General features: G+C 36.0%; 1 protein-coding gene across 1 annotated transcript in view; it reads left to right on the top strand.

The window, feature by feature from the left end:
- The first annotated feature begins 2,686 nt into the window (after positions 1–2,686).
- Positions 2,687–22,719, top strand: part of tanc1a (tetratricopeptide repeat, ankyrin repeat and coiled-coil containing 1a) — a 93,311-nt gene continuing 73,278 nt past the window's right edge. The window contains exons 1-2 of the mRNA XM_067373054.1: positions 2,687–2,766; positions 13,923–14,021. Coding sequence (XP_067229155.1) covers positions 13,958–14,021 — 64 coding nt within the window. The 5' untranslated portion in view covers positions 2,687–2,766; positions 13,923–13,957. The remainder of the gene's footprint in view (positions 2,767–13,922; positions 14,022–22,719) is intronic.

The raw sequence follows: 22,719 nt of genomic DNA on the forward strand, positions 1-22,719 counted from the left end.
ATAAAGATGACATCTGTTTTTTTAATATTTGATGTTGGATTATGTTGTTTATTTCATAAAGAGCTACAATTCAATTTTATTTTCAAGTGTTCTTCGCACTCCTAACAGCAGCAATAGGACAGATTTCAGCTTTCCAATAGCTTATATTTGGAAGAAACTATTCATCACAACCGCATTATTATCTGCTTATCAAATTTCAGTTCAGAATTACCCATGTTTTTATCATTGGTGTGCATGTTAGCAGACAATGGCCCTAAGCTATTCACGTTGTTATAATGAGAAAGGTGTTCCATTAATAGCCACACGGGGACGCTAAAGAGTCGAATATACTGCACAGGAATGCAGCACTAATTTATATCACTAGATAGGATAGATATTATAGATGGACTAGTGGTTTGTGGGGGTGGAACCCATGATACTTATCAGTATATTTATTTCCTTGTTTCCCGTTGAGCTATTACTGTCGGCACAGATTTATTAGCGGTCAGTTCCTGCTTCACTGTATCATGCAAATAACAGTGTCCTTGTTATTCATAACTTAAATTATACTTCTGGTGTAATGTTGGGAATGTATATCTATAACAGCGTAAATCGAACTTTCAGAAATATGCTTTGGTCAAGCTCTTGCACTTTTTATTAACTTGATTTGTTATTTACACAACAGTAGCTAAGACGATACCTAAAAGGATGGAAATAAAGAGCTAAAGTTAGCCATTGCTCAGAGAGGATATTTAATTTACGTCAGGGTGTTGACTTGAAGTTAAGTTATTTTATTTTTTAGTTTTATCTAACAGGAAGAAATGTTTTTAAGTAAGATAAACAAACTACTTTACAAATACAGTAAGGGAATATTTGGATAAACAACAGCAAACGAAAATAAAGAAATCAAAAGATAACAAAGTTAAAAACATTAAAATCTTTACAAAAATTAAACATTTTACAGCTTAGTTTTCAAATTTATTATTGTTTTCATGTATTGTTGAACTTCTGCCTTTAAAATTAGAATTAAATTTACATTTATGTATACTAAATTTAGCTATAAGTAGCAAATTGATAATAAATGTGAAAATTATTGCTGTTTACTGCTGTTTTCAGCACCAAACACTTCCTCAAAACTCACCCACAACTGAACATTCTGTCATTAATTACTCACCCTCGTGTCGTTCCACATCCGTAAGACCTTCGTTCATCTTCAGAACACAAATTAAGATATTTTTGATGAAATCCGATGGCTCAGTGAGGCCTCCATTGACAACAAGATAATTAACACTTTCAATGCCCAGAAAGCTACTAAAGACGTATTTAAAACAGTTCATGTGACTACAGTGGTTCAAACATAATGTTATGAAGCGACGAGAATACTTTTTGTGTGCCAAAAAAACAAAATAATGAGGATGGGTGATATCAAAACACTGCTTCATGAAGCTTCGAAGCTTTACGAATCTTTCGTTTCAAATCAGTGGTTCGGAGCGTGAATTAAACTGCCAGTCACGCCCCCCAGTGTTGAACCATTGAAATTTCATTGTTTTGAAATCGCCCATCACTAGATATTGTTGAAGAAAGTCTTTTTTTTTTTTTGGGCAAACAAAAAGCATTTTCGTCGCTTCATAACATTAAGGTTGAACCACTGTAGTCACATGAACTGTTTTAAATACATCTTTAGTAGCTTTCTGGGCATTGAAAGTGTTAATTATCTCGCTGTCAACGACTTGGGTAAAGTTGGTTTTATATTCGCATATTCGGACATCTGTATTCAATCACACTACATTGGACATTCAGTGGACATTCACAAGTAAATATGCCATTAAAACAATACTTGCCTATTTTGATCGACTGTGAAAAATGTTGTAAGTTGACAATTGTTGGTTGTCAATATCATGTCGCTGCTTAAAATTCGCAAACATTAATTTATTGCACATTTATTGGAAAGTGAATTTATCAGAATGTGTGAATATAAAACCAACTTTACCCAAGTTTGTCAACGGAGGCCTCACTGAGCCATCGGATTTTATCAAAAATATCTTAATTTGTGTTCTGAAGATGAACGAAGGTCTTGCGGGTGAGTGATTAATGACAGAATTTTCATTTTTGGGTGAACTAACCCTTTAATTAAAGGAATGTATTATTAGTACATATTAGGAAATTATAAGTAAAGATTAAATATTTAAAAAAAAAAAAAAAAAAAAAAAAATATATATATATATATATATATATATATATATATATATATATATATATATATATATATATATATATATATATATATATATATTCACAAGAAAACATTGTTTTGTTGTCTATAATATTTCTTTGCCAGGTTTTCATAGAAGTTACAACAGCTCCCAGCAAATGGCATAAAAATTGCTCAAACAAAAGTTATTACAATTATTTATTAAAATGTATTAAAGTTATTTTATCAAATTAATATTCAGTCAGTTAAATTAATAACAAATAATTCAATTATTAAAGATAATTATTGTCATCTTGTGAAAATGAGTTTGAGATATTTGAAGGGGACATGATTTTGACATTATAAATACGATTTTATATTTATCTAAAAATACTTGAGAGAAAGTTTTCTCAGGTTTTTCACTCAGAGATGTGGGAGGCGCGTCACTGTTCTGATTGAGGGAATCGCGAGAGGGAGGAGTTGATGGGAACGCGCTTCACTCACTTCACTTCACTCACTCACTCCAGTTATGAAGTTATACTGAGAGAAAAACGCGTGTGCAAGGCAGAGTCTGAGCGGTATCTATCTTAAAACAGGTAAGTTTCCTACAAGCTTTAATTCTGAAACATCTGTGTACATGAAACACAGTAATATCTGACAGCATTCGCAAGTTTTGGTCTTGTGAAGTCGCTTCATTGAGGCTCTGGAAAAACACTGCAGCGTTTGTGTTAATTGATGTCAAACATGCGCGTTTGAGATCATGTTATTTATTTCACAGTTGTTTTATAAGGTGTTTTTATTGGATAGATTAAGTTTACCTTTCCAGACTCAACACTAGTGATTGAGAGGACTGTCATGCTGTGATGTTTCTGTTGTCACGTGCAACACTGCTCATAATTTGTACACTAAATAGTTCAGTAATTAATATTTGCTTGCTGATCTTTTATTTTATAAGTCAACCAAACAAGGAACTGTTTTCTTTTTTGCACACTAAGTATGTAACAGCTGCTTTTTTGCACACTGAATGGAAAAGAGGTAAGCATCACATGTGGATATTTTGTGTTGCAAATACTCGCCATATTGAACTTTGGACCTTTAAATCAACTCTTGAAGCCTGAAAAGCCACTTAAAAGTTTCTTTTCCTCTTTAAACATACTAATTTTGAGAAAGGAAAAAAAAAGTGATGTACCTGAGACTTTCAAGCCAGGGTCATCATGAGCCAACTGACACTGAACAGGTGTGTACACACACACACACACACACACACACACACACACATATGTTATACTAGATTTGACAAAGTAATGGAATGTGTTTGTTCTTGCATTTGTAAAGGTCAGCTGAACCAAGACTGTGGCCTTTCCTCCATGCCTGCTTGTCATTAAAACCTTGCATTTCATCTCTCTTTTCCACACTGTACCCTGAAGCCTCTTGATTCAGTTAGTTAATGTTTTCAGTTCAGTAGACATCTGTTATTGCTGCCCTCGGCCAGAAAGTAATCAGATCACTTGCGGTAAGCAGAGTAGGATTTCATTTTTAAAGCTTGCTGCCATTGTCCTGATCACCGAATCTGTTGTTCCACGCTCTATTGAACCCTATCAAATTATATTGAATTTTGCAAAAGCAAGAGTATGGACCACATGCCTTGTGGGTTTTTCTGAAAGAAGATATTGTCCTTATCCCGCAGCTTAATACGTATGGTTCCTTCAGTGTGAGCTTCTACTGTGAGCATTCCTAGCACTGTTTCCATAACAGCTTTATGAAGAGGTCACGATACTCGCAATGATATGTGCCATCTTCATTTAGGATAACTGTTGGCTATGAAAGCATTGTTTCACAACAGTCAGGTTCCGTAAGTAAAAAATTTGTTTTCTCCATAGGGATATTGATTTTTAATAATAACAATAAACCTTATAACTTATTGTGAGCTTTGAGACTGATAATTGAAGGTATATGCTTTAATTGAATCCATCTGTTAGCATTATTTCAACTAAAATAATCGCGTTTAACAGCGAAACCATGATTACCCATGATTCTGTACAGAAAAGTCCAAAATCCGTTGCCTCAAGCAAATCGTGCCAAAGGAACTGGTAGGGACAACGTCAGTCGGTCTTCCTACACTCACAAAATGTATGCTTATTTTGTTTTTAATTAAAGTTGCTTTTCTATAGATAGAATCAACAAGTTTAGAATAGTTTAATTTGATTTTTAATTAAATTGTCATTTGCAGTGCTTCATGGGATTGTAGTTCTTTTCCTCACTATCCATTAGTCTTGTACATTTGTCTTTCTTAGTTTCAATCAAAAGTTTCACCTCATAGCTGGTTGGCTCAGATCATTGCTTAAAAAGTCCCCTTTCACACAGAGATTCCGAAAAATACACGGATATGATTTGATTTTGGTTCATTCACACTGCCATTGATTTTCTGGATCTGTGAAAATCACACACATCCCGCAAAGATCCCGTAAAGACACATGATATCAGGATGTGATGTGTAATGTCCCCATAGCGTCTTAAGTTTGCTTATGATCTCTTGAGAAACCATGCTTGTGCATTTTTTTCTGATTCGATCATAATGTAGCGCTTCGCTTACTGTTCCACTTAGCTGGTGAACGATCTCGGCTTGAGCGTCATCACTACATTCTAAAAAATGCTGAGTTGTTTCAACCCAAGTTTGGGTCAAAAATGGACAAACTCAACCATTGGGTTAAATTTTTGAATGCATTTTTTAACCCAACGGTTGGGTTTGTCCATATTTGTCCCAAATTTGGGTTGAAACAACCCAGCATTTTTTACGGGCACGTTATGATACTTTAACAAAGTTGTGTCTGTGAAGTTTCGGCTCAAAATACCCCACAGATAATTTATTATAGCTTGTCAAATTTGCCCCATTTGGGTGTGAACAAACGTTGTTTTTGTGTGTGTGTCCCTTTAAATGTAAATAAGCTGCTGCTCCCGGTCCCCTTTCCAGAAGAGGGCGGAGTTTTAACAGCTTGCGCTTTGGTTGCTCAACAACAACAAAGCTGGAGAATCTCACGCAGCCAAAATGAGGATTGTCAGTAACGGTGTTCAGCCTTACATTGTTCAAACCGACACTGGAGAGACTCAGGAAGAAGTTACAACTTTTAGAATGAAACTGGACGTTTCTGAATGGTTAGTGGATAAATTTATGTAGTTGCTGTGGAGTTGATTCAACTCATCCACTAGCATGTGCCGTCATGTTAATCTTTTGTGCAAATCCAGCCCGGCCTAAAATGATGGCATGGCAACAACACTCTACTACACCAACTCCTCCTCTTCTCTAAAGCAGACCAACATTGCCTCACTCCCTTTATGTGTTCCCGGGGGTGGGGTTTATGTCAATTTTGGGGTTTGTGAAGTCACCAACCTGGGAAGAAGCTTGTAGTCCCTACCAGTCATTTGTTGTGGTTCTTAAACGGTGAATTGTTTAAAAGAAAATATCTCCCTTTGCATTGAACTTTGATTGTCATAACTTTGCAGATGTTGTTTATGCTCAAATAGCAACATTACACGCTAACTAAAGTTAAAAAAAGTGAAATCATAATCAAGGACCCCTTTAAATCCCTATGGGATAAATAAATGGGAAAACATACATTGAAAAAGTGGGTGGGTACTATTATGCTGAAAAATACTTAAAAATATTGCAATCAAAAATAGCTTGATTTGCTCATTATGTACTTTGTGATTCTTGTTATGGTAAAATTGTGCCATTTTTAATAAGAACTTAAGATCACTGCTTAACTGTGTTGGACATGCATTACTTGATGTCTTAGGAGTTGCACGAATACTGATTTCTCCTAGTCTGAAAATAATACCTGAGTTACTTGAGTACTTTGTCACTGTTTAAAAAAAAAACAAAAAATAATAGTCAACTAGTGTTTATTAATTGTCAGCCCAATGCTTGCAACAATTACATCTCTTGTAGGCCTATATTGTAAAAAATAATTAAAATAATGGGTTTCTTTTGGTATATAACATGTAAATTGACAAGCAACATTATAACCTTAATTATAATAACCATCAGCGTCTTTGACGTCGAACAATATGTGCATAAATATATTATAATACAATTCATTTTAACCATTAGCCTAGAGGTATCATTGAAAATTAGCCTCCTCATAACATTTCACAGGTCTTAAACCATAAAAACAATAACAGATCTGTATCACTTAAATCTTCACTCAACTGATTCAAAGTAGTTTATAATAGAATAAGACAATTTTATTCAATGTCATCATCTTCATATTCTCTTTGGTTGCAGTCATGGCTCGCATTGTATGGTAATTGCACGCTCGAGGACTCATACCCGACTAGTCCGTGCAGCCCTAATGTCTTCTATAGTTCCTCAGAAGCTGTAATAAAATGAAAAGTGATGGTTGTTTTCGTACAGAGAATTCTGGCAGCTGAAGAGAGAGTGTCACCGATATAGTTCTGACTGGAAAAATCATAAAATCCTAAGAACTGCTAATTTAATCAGCAATTCCCTCTCTGAGTTCCAGAAGGGATCCAGTGAGTGATACACACTCTCCGTTTTAGTACTTGTTTGGAAGTTGCGAACACTAGCTTTCCATCTCCCTGTCAACACCTTTAGAGCATTTCCCATGTTTACTCATTAATGGAAGTACAGGCTTGCACAGTCCTGCTGTTCTTTAAGTCGCTCTAGTGTTTTTATGGAAGACTAATGGTTTAATTGACTGTGTTTAACTCAGCGGGAGAGAATGAGCTAATGTTTGACCTGAAAAGAGCTGGCGTGAAAGGGTAGGCTGGTTAATGTCCACAGAGTGTCTATAGGTTAGTGAAATGAAGTGTGGATTGTTACACTGCCATTCATACAGATTCAAATAGACACTTTTGAACATCCGTCTCTTTTTCATAAACACAACACACATGTTGATGGCAAGATTTCGCTTTGGTTAGTGGCTGTATTGAAGTGGGATCTGAAATAGGAACATTTTGCCTTGCAATGTTTAATTTACTTCAGATGTCAAAAGTACTAGCAAATCAGTTAGGTCATCAGATCTACAGTATAAGTTTAGGTTAGTTATTGCATGTCATCGTGGTGACCTCATGTTCTCGCACCATGATGTCCTTTTACAGTAAATAAAAACCCATTGGAAGAGTGGAGAAAACAGATGTCGTGGTGGTTCTTGGGATAGATTGCCTCTCGTCCTTACAATCACATGGGCCACACAATCATGACCGCACTCCTTGTACAGTTTCAGGTTCCAGGTCAATCTCGTGAAATCCGAAATCTGTATTTTACCTCAAAACTAAAAGAAATATAACAATTGTAAATTGATAATATTTCACAAAAAAAAAATAAAAAATAAAAAAAAATAATCTATTATTAGGACCCTTTGAATTTTTTTTTTTTCAGGACAATTAGGCATTTATTACCTAGCAATTCTCTACAGTATTGCCTCCAGTAATGTCTTTGAAATTACTTTTTAATAAAAGAAATTGTTAAATATTTAATTTCCCGTTAAACACATTTAAAACAGGTTTGAGGCAGTACAACAAATGCTGCCATATAGAGAGAGATTTTATATTGATCGCTCAAGCCGATTATAGATACTAGGTTAAAAAAGAAAATTAAACATGCACTTTTAAAGGAAAAGCATTCTTGAAGAGATCTTTAATGGTTTAATATTATCTTTTTAAATTGATGCTATGATTTGATTTAGGGTTTTTTCACACCTGCAGATCATTAGCTTTGTTACAATGTTGTGATTTCTTCTCGGTTTGCTTCACATTCACAAGGCAACATTTCTAAATGGACCAGAATTACTTAAAATGAGTCAAGTGTGAGTAAACTCTCCTCTCATTGGTCAAAATGCTCCTGTTTATGTTCCAGGATTCGGCTCATCCGTTGGCTGATTGTGGCTTTCTTTGTAGCTGTCATTATTTTATCATTTTTAGCAAGAATCGAGGCTTCATCTGTATTTTTATGTGTTCTGGACAGTTCAGTTCTGAAATAAGTTTGTCCGACCAAATTTCAATAAGGCATTTCACTTCGTTTTTGCTCCAGGTTAACTCATGATTCATTTTAAGAGTCATTACCAAAAAAAACCCTGCTGCTGCACATAATTAGCCATCATATATTGTGATACAGCCTGGTTCGTTAGTCCGATGGGTCGGATTTCTTTCTCACCACAAGCGAACCGCTCCAGAGTTCATTTGCAGTCGGGCCAAGACCACCTCGTTCAAGAAATCTCAGACCGATTATTTTAGTGCGATTCCCGTGTTCACATATGCCTAAATGAACCGAACTAAGGGAGAAAACACACCAGGTTCCAAAAAGCAGACGCTCCAAACGAGATAGGTGTGAAAACGCCCTTTGATTTTATTTTCTTAATGCAAAGTATTATTTCTTGTTTTTTCTTTTGATATTTTTGGGGCCTGGGAGAGATCCAGCCTTTTACGGAATCTATAAAGCGTATGCTAACACTGATCTGCTGGAGGATCACGGAAACTAGTTCTTGCATAATTGCAAAACCAGTAACCTTCTGTATGAAAATGTGCTCTTGTTAGTCCTGAAAAGCTTGACGGCTTTTGATGTGAGGGCTGCACATTTGTATAAGACCCCCATGTGTCATATGTCTTATTCAAATGGTAAAGTGGGGAGGAGATATAGGCCAGATTGTCCATAAAAGGAAACAAGGCCATTTTCCCTTAGGTTTCAGCCATAAAAACCCATTTAGAAAAAGCTGTCCTCATTTCCCACTCAGTGAACGAGCACCGCCAATTCTGAAACGCTTAAGACGAGTCGTTCACTACGAATGTATTTCTGAATGTGTCATTTGAATGAAAAGTTCCCATTCAGCTGTTTTATATTGTCATATGCTGTAGCTCTACAGCTTTGTGACTAAATGTGTTTCTGTGTTTCCTAAATGCATGGTTTTCTATGCTTGTTTTAGCCATGTTTTGCCTTCATCCCTCAGTATCCACCCAAGTTGCCACCTTATTTCTTGTCATCCTCTATTTTCCCTCCAGCCTTTGATATATCTCAGCTTTCATCCAATTAAACTCACATTTATGCTGCTGTCATGGCCCACAGAAACCTGCTATTACTAGAAAGTACAACTTAAAACGTTATTCACGGTGGAGGGCCAGCGGTGGTCAAACCAGAGCTTTCCAGTTGCTTGGTTCCAAGTCTGTTGAAGCTCTAATGCACTTTTCTGGAGTCTGTAATTTGATTTTCAGTCACGCGCAAGGATGATTTGGTCGGGTCTTTTTTAGCTTCTAGAAATCAATTATTTTAAAAGAAGAACGACCATTATATGGTACATAGTTAGCCAATATTTATGATCTATTGAGGGTTTTTGTCATAATCCTTTCAAAAGTGAAAAATCCCATACTTGCATTGAAAGAAGATCTGAACATTTCTGCCAGTATGTGCTTTGTCTTAGTAAGGCACAAGGCCTTGTATCCAGCACTATCCAGATGAAGTTAGTTATGTGACCTCATCTCTGTGACATCAGTGTATCTGCAAATCTGTGCAGTATGTGGCCTGAAAAGCCAGGCGTTGTGTGACCCTGCTTCATGTTCCTGGGGTGCACATGTGCCTATGTATAGGAGGAGAGGAAATAATGGCTGATGAGAAAATGAGATAGTCTTTGGATGGGCACAATGTCTGTGATGTGTTTTTCATGATGTCATTTAGGCTTGTGTTTCAAAACCCACGTCTCTGAACGACAGGATGTGGCTCCTTTTAAATCCAGGCAATTGGTATTGAATCCACTGAACCAGTTTTGTGCTGCTTTTTAGGCTTGGTGACAGTTAATTTTAACCTTTAACCGAACACAATCAAATTAATTCCAGAGTTTGTCTCCAAAACAAAAACACATTGTAGTACTATAAGTGCACAACTGTGATCCATCACATTATTTATTAGACATAATTAGCTGCTTTAATAATTTCATGATTTTCCCTTATATTGCATTGTTTCATTTCCACTCATTTGTTCTTTTCTATTTGATTGCTTCTGGTTGGTTGTGGCCAGCAGTCCTGTGGCTGAGGGAAAGAATCAGCAAAATTGGTTGCTGATGGTGACAGTTTTTAAGCCCAAACCAACAGTCAGAACCATTTCTTAATACCCCCAAGTCATTTCCCCACAAAAAATATATTGCACACTGCTACTCTATTTTCTTTCTTTCTTTTTTTCCCCTGATTTTCTGCATAAACAATCATTTTTCTTTTTTTCCTTTTTGGAACATCACAGAAAACAAAGCATTAGTCAGTCCATCACTCATTTGGGCTTTTCATATTTGACCCAGGGTCATTTTTAAACGTTTGAACCATGTTTTTCCATGTGTCTTTCTGTTCAGACTTTACCCTGGGTTATTATTTAAAGTGTTAGTTCATTTTAAAATGAAAATTACCCCAAGATTTAATCACCGTCAAGCCATCCTAGGTGTATATGACTTTCATCTTTCTGATGAACACAATCTCCTGATGCATCCAAACTTTATAATGACTATGGGTCTCATTCATGAAACACGAGCAGAACGAATTTTTGTGTAAATCGTGTGTAAAGTGGTTCTGGTGTAAATTTTCGGATTCATTAAAATATTCGTATTTTCCAAATGTTAGTTGGTACGAAAGAAATCTACACCTGCTCCCAGCCACGCGTAAATAGTGCGTTTAACATCCGAACGTTTTGCTCATTAATAAGGCTGCATTTTAATTCACCTTAATAAGGTACATATTTACACAGCATTTTGAAAAAAATATTATATATAGTAATTACATACTTTTTTTTTTCTTTTTACTTTTATTGTGAGAGCCAGTCATAGCATCTGCAAACGGAGCACTTTAATCAAATAATTAATTATTTCAATAGGGCTGGGCAAACTAATGGCCCTTTAATTGTTATGGAAATTGTTTCCTATAAAATGGCCAAAATCCTTCGTTTGGTGTCATAATATGATGCCCATATATAGTTGTCAGTCGGATTTAATGGGCGGGATTTATGGTAATTGAAAATAAGCGTGCACGCGCGTCCCATTTACGACTGAATGGAATTCATTAACACACACACACATTTCACTATCACTTCTGACGTTTACAAAATATTTGTGAATCAGGAGAAGAGTTTTCGGGAAGGTCTCTTTACGCGCAAATCACTCACATATTTACTTGTATATTTACGAATGTTTCATGAATGAGACCCAATGAGTTTGAAGTTCAAAACTGTGCATCCGTCCATCATAAATGTAATCCACATGGCTCCGGAGGGTTAATAAAGGCCTTCTGAAGTGAAGCGATGCGTTTATTTAGGAAAAATATCCATATAGTTATAAAGTAAAATATCTAACTTCCACCAGACACAACGTCAGTTACGCTTTTTTCGTAAAATTAATACAGAAGGCATAGTCTAAGTGTTTTGAACTGCAAGAGGCCTTACATTTTACAAGTTGAATATGGAAGGTGGTCGATTAATCAGAAACGATTCATTCATGTAGGTTTCTTTTCTTTTTACTTTTTTGATTATTTGTTTGACGTCATAATTTTTAATCCAAATGATTCTCTGGTGATGTATGCACATCTTTTCCACTCATTTAGTGTGGTTAAACCCCGCCCCTGCAATCTCAAAATACAATACAATCTACATTTTTTTTTTTTTGATGGTCAGATATACATCACAATATGGAAAGAAATGATATGTCGCCATTTCTGTTTCATTGTGACTTTAATCCAGGGTATAAAGTTTGCCGTAACCTGGGGTTTAAAAAGATATTAAAGTTGCAGTAGGTGATCTGGGAAATGTTAACATGAAAACGTTAGCATTGAAAGCCTATGATCACACCGTTCTTGCAAATCGCTGTCTAAAGCCACGCCTCCTCCAAAACACATGAACGCACGCACACACACTCAGCTGCTCTTGGCGAGGTGGTGCTAAATTACCTCATGTCTCAAAGCACATAACATTGCAATAGAGTCCCTCAGGGATGACGCATTTTTGTAGGCAAAACCCGGAAGCGAGTTAGCATTTTAGGACTTCAGGTTCCAACGCCGTAAAGTCTATGGGTTTTTTGAATGGGTTTTTGCTAAATCGCCTGAAATAAGGTCTGTGGTTAACAAAGCCTCTAAATACTTTCACGTTTTGATCTACGACATAAAACACACCAGTTATAACCCACTTGTGATTTTTTTTAAACTTTTATTGTGTCTTAAAATCGGTGGATGCTAACAAATTGCTAAAAGGGACTACTTCCTTTGGCAGGGACTTTAGACATCATCATTAAAAACGGGACATTTAGGCAGCATTTCTCATGAAAAAGTGGATAAGTATTCATACACAGCACAGATCTTTATTTAGGCTTCAAAATCTATAAATGTTGTTAACTTGTAAAGATCATCTTGAAAGACAAAATGTGTAAGTGTCATTACCCCTTTGTTAAACACAGAGCTTATTTTCTGAGATTTTCCAAAAGTCTATGGGAAAAATTAATAGGCTTTCAATTGAGGGAACCCGTGCGCCGCTAACTTCCGGGTTGGCCTACAAAAACATGTCATCCCTGGGGTACTCTATAATAATGAACGTAAACAGCTTGTACCTGACTGCTGCAGATTCATTTTGGTGTTGATACATTATTACACATAATTCTGAGTCTAACCGAACAGGTCCGGTTAGAACATCACGGGTTGCCGTTTCTTAATTTCGTTAGTTATGGTGTGAACGCAGCATAAGCTCGTTGTTTTGATTTGGTAGAAACTGTAAAAGGTGGCTGCTGTCTGTTTGCGGTGCTCTGTGACTGACGTCTGTCTGTATAATCTCTGCATAGCATGAAACGTTTGATTTCTGCACAAACAGGGTGCGTGAGGGTATTTAAAAACATACATTGACAGGCAGGTAGGACATTGTATTATTTAATTTGGACCAAATGTAATAGTTGGATGAACATTTTATGGTCCTACTCCTTCCACAGATAGTATATTTATAAAAATACGTTTAGACCATTTAACATAGTGATTGCTATCAGGATATGAGGAGACTTTCAACCAGTATAACAAAAAAAAATGTCTGTAGAGAATCACCTATTGCACATTTTAATTAGCAAAAAATCCACCTCTGACCTGAGAGACCAGCCTGCAGGCCTGGATACTCAGATAAGCTGACACATCCATTCTGCTATTTTAGAATCAAGTGGAGGTTTGGTAGACGGGCTGGTATTTCCTTCCATTGTCTGAGAGACGTGTCAGTGTGGACAGCTGCCGTGTGGACACATGGAATGGACTCATGAAGGACAGTGGCACACTAGTTTCCCTCTTATTTTGAGTGGTTTATAGCAACTGTTCTTTCCTTGCCTACTAAGATCTTTCAGCTTTTCTTCAGTTTGTGCTGTTAAATGTATTTTTATTTCACATTTAATGGATTGTGTGAGTGGCGTGCAACACTTTACAGTGTGTGGGTACTGCTGGCACTCACTGTTTCTTTATTTATTTGTTTATATGCCTAAGACCAGGCAGCAGAGCGTTAATTAGATGTGGAATGTGGGAATTTCATCAACCAATTCCTCCCGTCACGAGGTGGCAACACACACATACATGAAATGAATAGGGAGATTTGTTTTCCATTGTGTTGTCAAGTTGTTGGTGACTCGTTTAAATTACTCTTCCAAAGCATTGTGTTATTATACAGATCTTCTTCTTTTAACAATTGCTGTATGTTACCATACATTGTGTGTCTAAATGTGCTGCTCTTTGATATAACTTTGTGTTTCTGCAGGAACAAAAGAACGCAGTAAAGGTGGGAATTGTACCATGTTTAAGGCAGTGCTGAAGAAAGGTCGAGAGGGAGGAGGAAGAGCTGGAAAAAGAGATGCAGGTATGCTTCTTTATGGCCAGAAGGAATGAAAATTTTAATAAACTGTTGCTGACACCTATTGAACTGTGGCTATTGTATGTACGCTTAATTTAATTGCATAATTGGCTTATGGCCTCCAAAGAGATTTAAGGAGAGGTCGCCTGGATTGGCTAAATGAGATTTTAGTGTTTTTTCTTATTCCAGCTCAGGATGTGTCATTGCTTTCTACTCAAGTGAAAATGATCTTGACCGATAATTCCAGATCAAAATGCAATCGTAATCACTAATGTTAGAATCTCACAGTTAGAATAATAGTCACCCAAAAATAAACCCATATAGCTTTTTCTCTAAGGAACTCAAAAGAAGGAATTTTGAATAATAAATGTTGATTAGAGCTTTCAAAAATCATGCAAAAGCATCATAAAAATATCATCCACGTAGTCCATATGACCAGTTCGCTATATTACATGTTTTTAAAAGCCATATGATACCTGTGTGAAAGTTTAAAGGTACACTGTGTAACTTTTGGCCCTCTAGCAGTTAAAAAAAACAAAACTGCATGCATTTTGCGGAAGAACATTATTTTGGATGTGCTTCAGCTTTGCGTGACTGTGTGGATGAATATTCTACTGCTCATAAAACTCACTACTAGGCTTAAGAGATAGAACCAGTTTAGATGGAAAGGATCTCAAGCTGACTAGCTGAAGATGTTACTGTAGCTTTACTCATTAATAGGAACGGTACTTCCTTGAAAATAAATTCCAGCACAGTGCCACAACAGCCACAATGAAATGACCCTTCACAGTAGATAATGCTTTACATTGAACTCTCTCTTTTAGAGAGCTACATATGGCAATTTATCTGTTCAATAAAATACCTTTCTCACTTATGTAGTAATAAAAACTCCATCTCTGCGTTGCTTTTTCAACATTTTAAATCTCTCCGTTTTTGCCATGTCCGAAAAGGCAAGCCAATGTTGATTCTTGTTTTATTACGAGCTCTGTTGCGTATTTTTTTTTTGCCAGGAAAAAGACTCTCCTCTGTTTGCTGTTTTTTTCCAAACGGGTGATTTCCCCGTGGTTTCGAGATTTAGCTGCTCCATTTCAACCTTTCTCTCTCATTCTAACAACTAACTAATGACACTCCCACACCAGAGCAAATTTTCTTTATTTACGGATATGTTGAAACATGCACAGGCGAGTGAAGTATGTACGCAATTACCCCCGAAAACCATCCCGACAGGTCTAAAATATAAACACTTATAATAGGCCTTCATGAATTGGACATTGGTCATCAAAAATCAACTTTTCTCATTAATGCATCCAGGAGAGCTAAGGATATAACTCCATTTTCAGTGAATAAGGACTTGAATCAAATAAAAGAAGTGTTGAAATATAGGGCCCTATTTTTATCTAAGTGCATGGTCTATAGGGCTAGTTTAACAGCGGGAAAAATGGTCGGCATGCCAGGCGCATGGTCCAAAAGGGTTGTCCCTGTTATCTTAATGAGTAATGGGTGTGTTTTGGGCTTAACGTGCAATAAACCATCTCATCTCCCATTCCCTTTAAAAGCCAGTTGCGCTTACGCCAAGGCGGATTCGCTATTTACATGGCAGATTTTGCAAGCAGAAAAACTGAACGCTAGCGAGGATCTGGATCTGCTTATGTGCGAGGTTAAAGCGGCAAGCAGACCATCTACAGGACAAGCCGGATTCCACCAAAGCATTTTTATCTTTATGCACACAAAATAATTTTTTACATTGTAATCCTTTTATTTTTAATATTTGGCATGTTTGTGTGCTGCTGCGTGTCCCTGTGAGTGTGACAAGCAGAGTGTACACGCTTTGTGTACCCACCTATGGTCGCATATTACTAACACGCTTTTTAAATAACTAAAAAAAAAAAAAAATACTGCACTATTGACTTTAGAGCAGGTTTCAGTTGGTCAAAGGCGCAGTCTATTTGCCTTAAAGGATTAGTTCACTTTTAAATAAACTTTTCCTGATAATTTACTCACCCCCATGTCATCCAAGATGTCCATGTCTTTCTTTCTTCAGTTGAAAAGAAATTAAAGTTTTTTTATGAAAGCATTCCAGGATTTTTCTCCATATAGTGGACTTCAATGGGCACCAGAACAGTTGAAGGTCAAAATTAGTTTCACTGCAGCTTCAAATTGTTCAAAACAATCCCAGATGAGAGATAAGGGTCTTATCTAGTGAAACCATCGCTCATTTTCTGAAAAAAAGTTTTAACCAGAAATGCTCATCTTGAACTAGCTCTCTTCTTCTTCTCCTCTATTAGAATTTCAGCAGTGTAGACGCTGCTAAGTGTAATACTGCCCTCCACAGGTCAAAGTATGAACTCATTTTTATATGCAATATGCTAGTGCAAGTATATAACAATTAGCTCAAACTTTGACCTGTGGAGGGCAGTATTACACTTAGCAGCGTCTACACTGCTATTTTTAAAATTTTATTTTCCTAACCCAATTCCCCATTCACTTTCATTATATTAAAATGATTAGGCAGGATGTTGACACAAATGACATTGTCTTCCACGAAAGCTATATGGACTTTAAATGAGATGAGCAGGAGTAAATGACTGAATGTTTAATTTTGGGTGTATATTCATTTGAGAGTCTTTCACTCTTATGCCACTCTCTTGGAAACGTCAACCACTGCGACAAATATAAGTCATTACTTCATTGATGTCATCATGTTACCATGATACCCACTTCCACAAGATCGCACTGGTTTCCGCTTGGGCTTCTTGCTGAATTCAGCACCATCGCTGGCCCGATACCTCTCTCCCAACGGAGCATCTCAATGGAGCCGTGTTCCAATTAACCTCATTCATCTCTGCTTCACTCACTCACTTAAGTATGTCAAGATAAGTTTGAGAGCTGCCAAACAAACACTACCTGACCCACATACAAGAAACTTTTCATCTGCTAATCTAACTCAAAGTCTTGTTTCTAAGGAAGAAGACTGCAAATAAATTATTTCCTTGTATATCCTCCTCTCTTGAATGTAGTTGATTGTCACTTTGTTCATTCTCTGATGTGCAAATCTGCTCTACTAATATCAGTGAACTCCCTCTGGTTTTCATACTGACAGCCAATGAAGTCTCTGTCGGTTAGAGACAACACTTGTGTGTCCTCTGAAGAGGCATATTGCTCATGAAGTATTCACAACACCTTATGTTAGCTGCAGGGGGATGGAGGGAGTTATCCAGCACACATGACAGATCAGACGCCACTAATACACTCTGCAGTGCTACTTTTTGAGGCGGATCATCTGCCTGTGAGCTCTGTTCTCAGTCACAATAGTCATAAAAAGCAACAAATACGCAATTAGTGAGGTCATGAGCCTTTCTGATGTCCAATATGACAATTTTTATTCAGTAAAATCTGGATTTCAGAAAGCAGCGTACATGTGATTATTGTTTCTCAATTTCTAAGGCACAAACAGTATAACACATTTTTCAAAACTATAGAAAACGCAATTTTACAAACTATCACACTATTTGAAAAGGTTATCTTTAATCTAATTAACTTTGCCTTCGAATGACTCGCTTGAAAGTGCAGATAAAAAATAACTTATTGCATTATGTGAGATGTACAGTATTATACGTTTTTCAGAGCAACTGTTGTACTTTTTAACTTTACATTGCAACACACTACTATGATTGACACTACCGTTCAAAAGTTTAGGGTACTTAGATTTTGTTTGTTTTTGAAAGAAAGTATCTTGTTGTATAAGGCTGCATTTATTTAATCAAGAATACAATAATATTGTGAAATATTATTAGCTGTTTTGTAATTTATTCTAGTGACGTCAAAGCTGAATTTTCAGCAGTCATTATTACAGTCTTCAGTGTCACATGATCCTTCAGAAATCATTATAGTGTGGCCCTGTTTACACTTGGTACTAAAGGGTTAGTTCAACTAAAAATGAAAATTATCCCATGATTTACTCACCCTCAAGCCATCCTAGGTGTATATGGGTGTATCTTTTTTCAGTCGAAAACAATCTGAGTTATATTATAAAATATCCTGGCTCTTCTAAGCTTTATAATGGTACTGAATGATTGATTTTGAAGTTCAAAAAAATGCATCCATCCATCATAAAAGATATCCACATGGCTCCAGGGGGTTAATAAAGGCCTTCTGAAGCGAAGTGATGGGTTTTTTTGTAAGAAAAAATCATTATAAACTAAAATAACTAGTTTCCGACAGACGGCCAACACAAGTCGGTTTACGCCTAAAGAGTCACTTCTGAACCGACGCATGACATATTGATGAACACGGAAGCTCCGAGGATGGAGCAAATCAAAACACCGGTCACGAAGTAGAAGTCTAAAACAATAATTTTTTTAAAGATAAATATTGGAGTATTTCGATATAAGAGAAGAGGAGCTTGAGTTTGTTTGAAGACGTGTCCAAGCTTACATCCTACGTCATACTTCGTGTCACAAGTTACTCTTTTGGCCCAAGTCGACTTGTGTGGCCTGTCTGCCTGAAGCTAGTTATTTTAATTTTTAAAGTTTTAAATATGGATATTTTCCTTAAAAAAATCCATTGCTTTTCTTCAGAAGGCCTTTATTAACCCCCTGGAGCCATATGGATTACTTTTATGATGGATGGATGAACTTTTGGGCTTCAAAATAATTAATTACGATTTTGGATTAAAAATAACTTTCAGCATAATTAACATGCCTAAAATGACATCTTAAAGTAGTTGTTTAACAAACACATTTTTCAGACACATATTGCATAGAGGAGATTTCACAGTGGAGATGGTTTATGGATCACTCTTTGTTGGATTTAAACCTGTGACCAGCTTGGATGTCTATCTGCTACTCTAGTTTGTTTGTCTGCTACCAGTAAAGATGGAACCAGCATCTTAGTAGAAAAAAAAACAAACTTTTTTTCTCAAACAGTGATGGAATAAAACCTCCTAAAATCAGTTTATCAATGAGCACATTCTACTGTTTTATAGTCTATCTCTGTTTTTGTCTTTTCTTTCTCTTTTTTTCCTCTCTCTCGCTCCTTTTTGTTGGTTTGAGCTCTTTAATCCCCAAGAAACAGACTTTGGTGGAGATTTCTGCTTTCATGGATTGACCCTTTTTCATTTGGAATGTCAGATTGAAGTATTCTCCTGCCTTTGAACCAAGGCCTTGTAAAGGTCGGATCAGGAAGGATTTAGCTTTAAAAACAGGGCCCTGTTTGATGCTGGGTTACACAGCAGAGTGATATAGCATGACTCTGGCCTGAGATGTTGAGTTTACAACATGTGTGGGGGTTTTTACTGTCCTCAGGTATAAATCTACAGGAGTAGATTGACGTTCAGAAAGTTGATCCATCTGCATTGTGTGTGTCAGCATCAGGGTTTATGTTTTGAGGCCAGTTGTGTGTGTGTGTGTGTGTGTGTACATGTTTCATAAGGGTTCTCGGTGTTATCTCAGCTGCTCTGGTGTCAAGTTTCTCCTTACTCAGCAGGGGCTCCTCATGTTATTTAGAAGAATCAGACTGTTTATATAGAGACACAAAAGATTGTCTATCCACCTATTAGAAACACTTGCATCCAGATTTTAATTAATTTTAAATTAAGGAGTTTTAACTAACTGAAAATTTACAGTTACAGCTTTTTCATTTTTGCAAACCCAAAAATTACAATTATTTAACTTTAATGCAAACATTTATGACTTGCCTCGTTCTGTGGAACTTATTTTCCCCTATAAGGAAGGGGGGGGGGGGGGGGAGAACAGCATTTATTTGAAATCTAAAGAAATCTTTTGGAACATTATAAATGTCTTTACTGTCATTTTTGGTCAATTTAATGCCTCCTTGCCGAATAAAAGTGTTATTTTCTTGAGGAAAAGACAAAGGTGTAAATAGCATTCACTGAAAATCTTGCACTCAACTGTAGTTTTTAAATCTCTTTCTCAGAGGGAATTTATAACAAACCTGAAAACTTTTGGTCATCAGCCCAAATCTTTTACCATAAAAATAGACCAATAAAAATATATTAGCAATCATGTGCCATCTTTTTTTAAATGATTTTTGAGAAATGTTAGCTAATTAAAAACTGCTGTCTTCTAAACTGTATCAAAAAGGAAGTGTATTACTTGATAGTGATCTTCTCTGAGATTGTATGTTTGAATTCCAGTAACACAAGGCTTAATCTCATTACCAAAAACACAGCTGGCCATGCTTTCAGATGTGAGCTAATCATGGATAACATTCTTTCAAATGCTTAAGCAGTTCCAGCGGTGATAGGTCACCATGTGAATTTCAGACTAATCTGACATTTATACCATGGCCTACATGTCAGGTAAACACAACAGGCACACTGAATGGGTTCTGGAGTCAGCAACCTCCTGGAATTCTGCTGTCAGGTGGAGAATTAGGATATAGGAAATGTAGAAAATGTGAGAGCAAAAGATAAAAGTGAAGCTAAATTACAAAAGGATGATGATGCTGAGTCATTTAACAGTTAAAGTTGCTGTAGGTTAGGGATGATTGATTTTATCTGGCTAATAACTCCAAGATGTTGTCATCCATCTGTGTTTTTGCATGTCTTGGTTTAGGGACAAATGCTCTTGTCAACAATTTCCTTCTCTGAATTTAAGAGTCTGCATTATATTAGTCATCAGCCAATCTGTTCTCGCTCAGTATAGAGTATTTTTTTTTTTTTTTTTTTTTCCAGAAAATGTTGTTTAATTTATATTTTATTTATGTTGAATAGGGAAAAAAGCCCGCTCCCCCTAACGCTTAGAAATCTTAAATGTATGTTGTTGTTTTTTCTTCAGATTTCATTTTTTTCAATTCTTTTAAAATTCAAAATTCGGAAATTATTTTCAAATTTCAATAAATTTTTTTTATAACTTTTTTTAATATATTTATATAATTTTATTCCTGTGACCAAAGCTGAATTTTCAGCATCATTACTCCAGTCTTCAGTGTCACATGATCCTTCAGAAATCATTCTAATATTATGATTTGCTGCTCAAGAAACATTTCTGATTATTATCAATGTTAAAAACATTTGTGCTGCTTAATATTTTCGGAGTGTCTATTTACACTGTGCAAATAGTGTCCCTTGTTGGCGAACACTATTCACACTAGCTCCAACCATCAATGTCTTCAGTGTTTGCAGCAGTAAAGAGTAAGGCTTGCAGACCTGACTTTTAAAGCGATCGATGCGGGTTCGAATCCGCCGATCTTGCCGATCTTGCATTTATTTTCAATAAAAATTAAAATAATGTTCTAAAAGTGGATAAACTACAAACGAGTGTTTAATAATATTAAAAGTATTTATTGGGTAGGGTTAAGGGAAGGTGTAGGGAGGGGTTTTATTCTCCTAATAAGGCAGCATTCATTTAATAATTTTAATAAATATAATTTACACTCTATGATATTATTGCATCCTCTTGATATACAAAAATACTGGTGTGCAAATAGTATCTGCCAATATAAAGTATAGATAGCATCTGATAGAACTGATACTTCTGCATGGTGTAAATAGAATGCAGCGCTATTTTCACTTAGTGTAACTTTCATTTAGCATTTTTTTTTTTTCTCTCCTTTGGATGGATAGTTCAAAGAATGGCATTTATTTATTTGAGTTTTTTTTTTTTTTTTTTTTTTGGTAAAAATTTAAGTCTTAATTTTTGTTTAAATTATTTTGTCATTTAATGCATCCTTGCCAAATAGAAGTTAATTTCTTAAAAAAACTTAATGACCACAAACTTCTGAATGACAGTGTATATAAATCAAGCGTGCCATATGAGTCCTGAAAAGTGAACGTGTCTCGATCGCCCCCAGGAGGCTGGAAGCAGTATAGGTCATAAACCCTGCCCTCTCCGTGAAATAAAATGGGACATAAGACAAAATAAACAATCAAATTACACTTCAAATATTTTTTTAATATCCAAAAAAAAAAAAGAATTTCTGTCATTTAGGCAGTTTATTTCATATTAGTTCAAGTTTTATTTATGTTTTTGGTTTTAGTTAGTTATTTGATGCTATAAAAACAGGGGTGTGACGTGATGATTGACAGCTGAGATTGACAGCTTCTTTGAGTGAAGTAGTCACTCAGGCTGATTGAGGTGATTGGAGCTTTAACTTTAATCTCTACTTTTCCATAACTGTTTATTTCTCACCGACATAATGAGTTGTTCCCGGGACCTTGATATCGTGGCTCCACTTCGTGCTCTCTATGTGCAGACTCGGGCTCCACATTCACTATGTGCAGACTTGAGACTCAAGATGTCAGAGCCATATTGGCACACTGGCGGCTTCAGTTACTACAATGGAAGAGAGTGAAGGTGTGTCGTCTATCTTTTTTTACAGTCTATGATATAAATATGTAAATTTGCCATTTAAACAAAAACAATAAAAATGTTTGTTTACCACCTCTCCTTTATAATCAGTACTATACTATATTTTGATAAAGTATTCAATCACGTAGAGACACAAGACTACATTTCCCTGTTTAGTCTCATACTGTATCTGCTTAATTGTCATGAAAATAGTATTGGAGTAAAATCTGATCTGGATATTTCTTTGCGAAACCATAACCTTGTTTCTCTTCCTTCCTTATTGTTGTCTTCCTACTTCTGTCCTTGCCTGCATGTGGTGTTTTTTTTGTTTTTTTTTGTTTAATTTTACTGTCTGAAGAGATGTTCTTTGTGTTTCTAGGTGGTAACATCTGGGG

This window comes from Chanodichthys erythropterus, chromosome 21 (assembly GCF_024489055.1).
Source record: "Chanodichthys erythropterus isolate Z2021 chromosome 21, ASM2448905v1, whole genome shotgun sequence".
NCBI classification, from domain to species: domain Eukaryota; kingdom Metazoa; phylum Chordata; class Actinopteri; order Cypriniformes; family Xenocyprididae; genus Chanodichthys; species Chanodichthys erythropterus.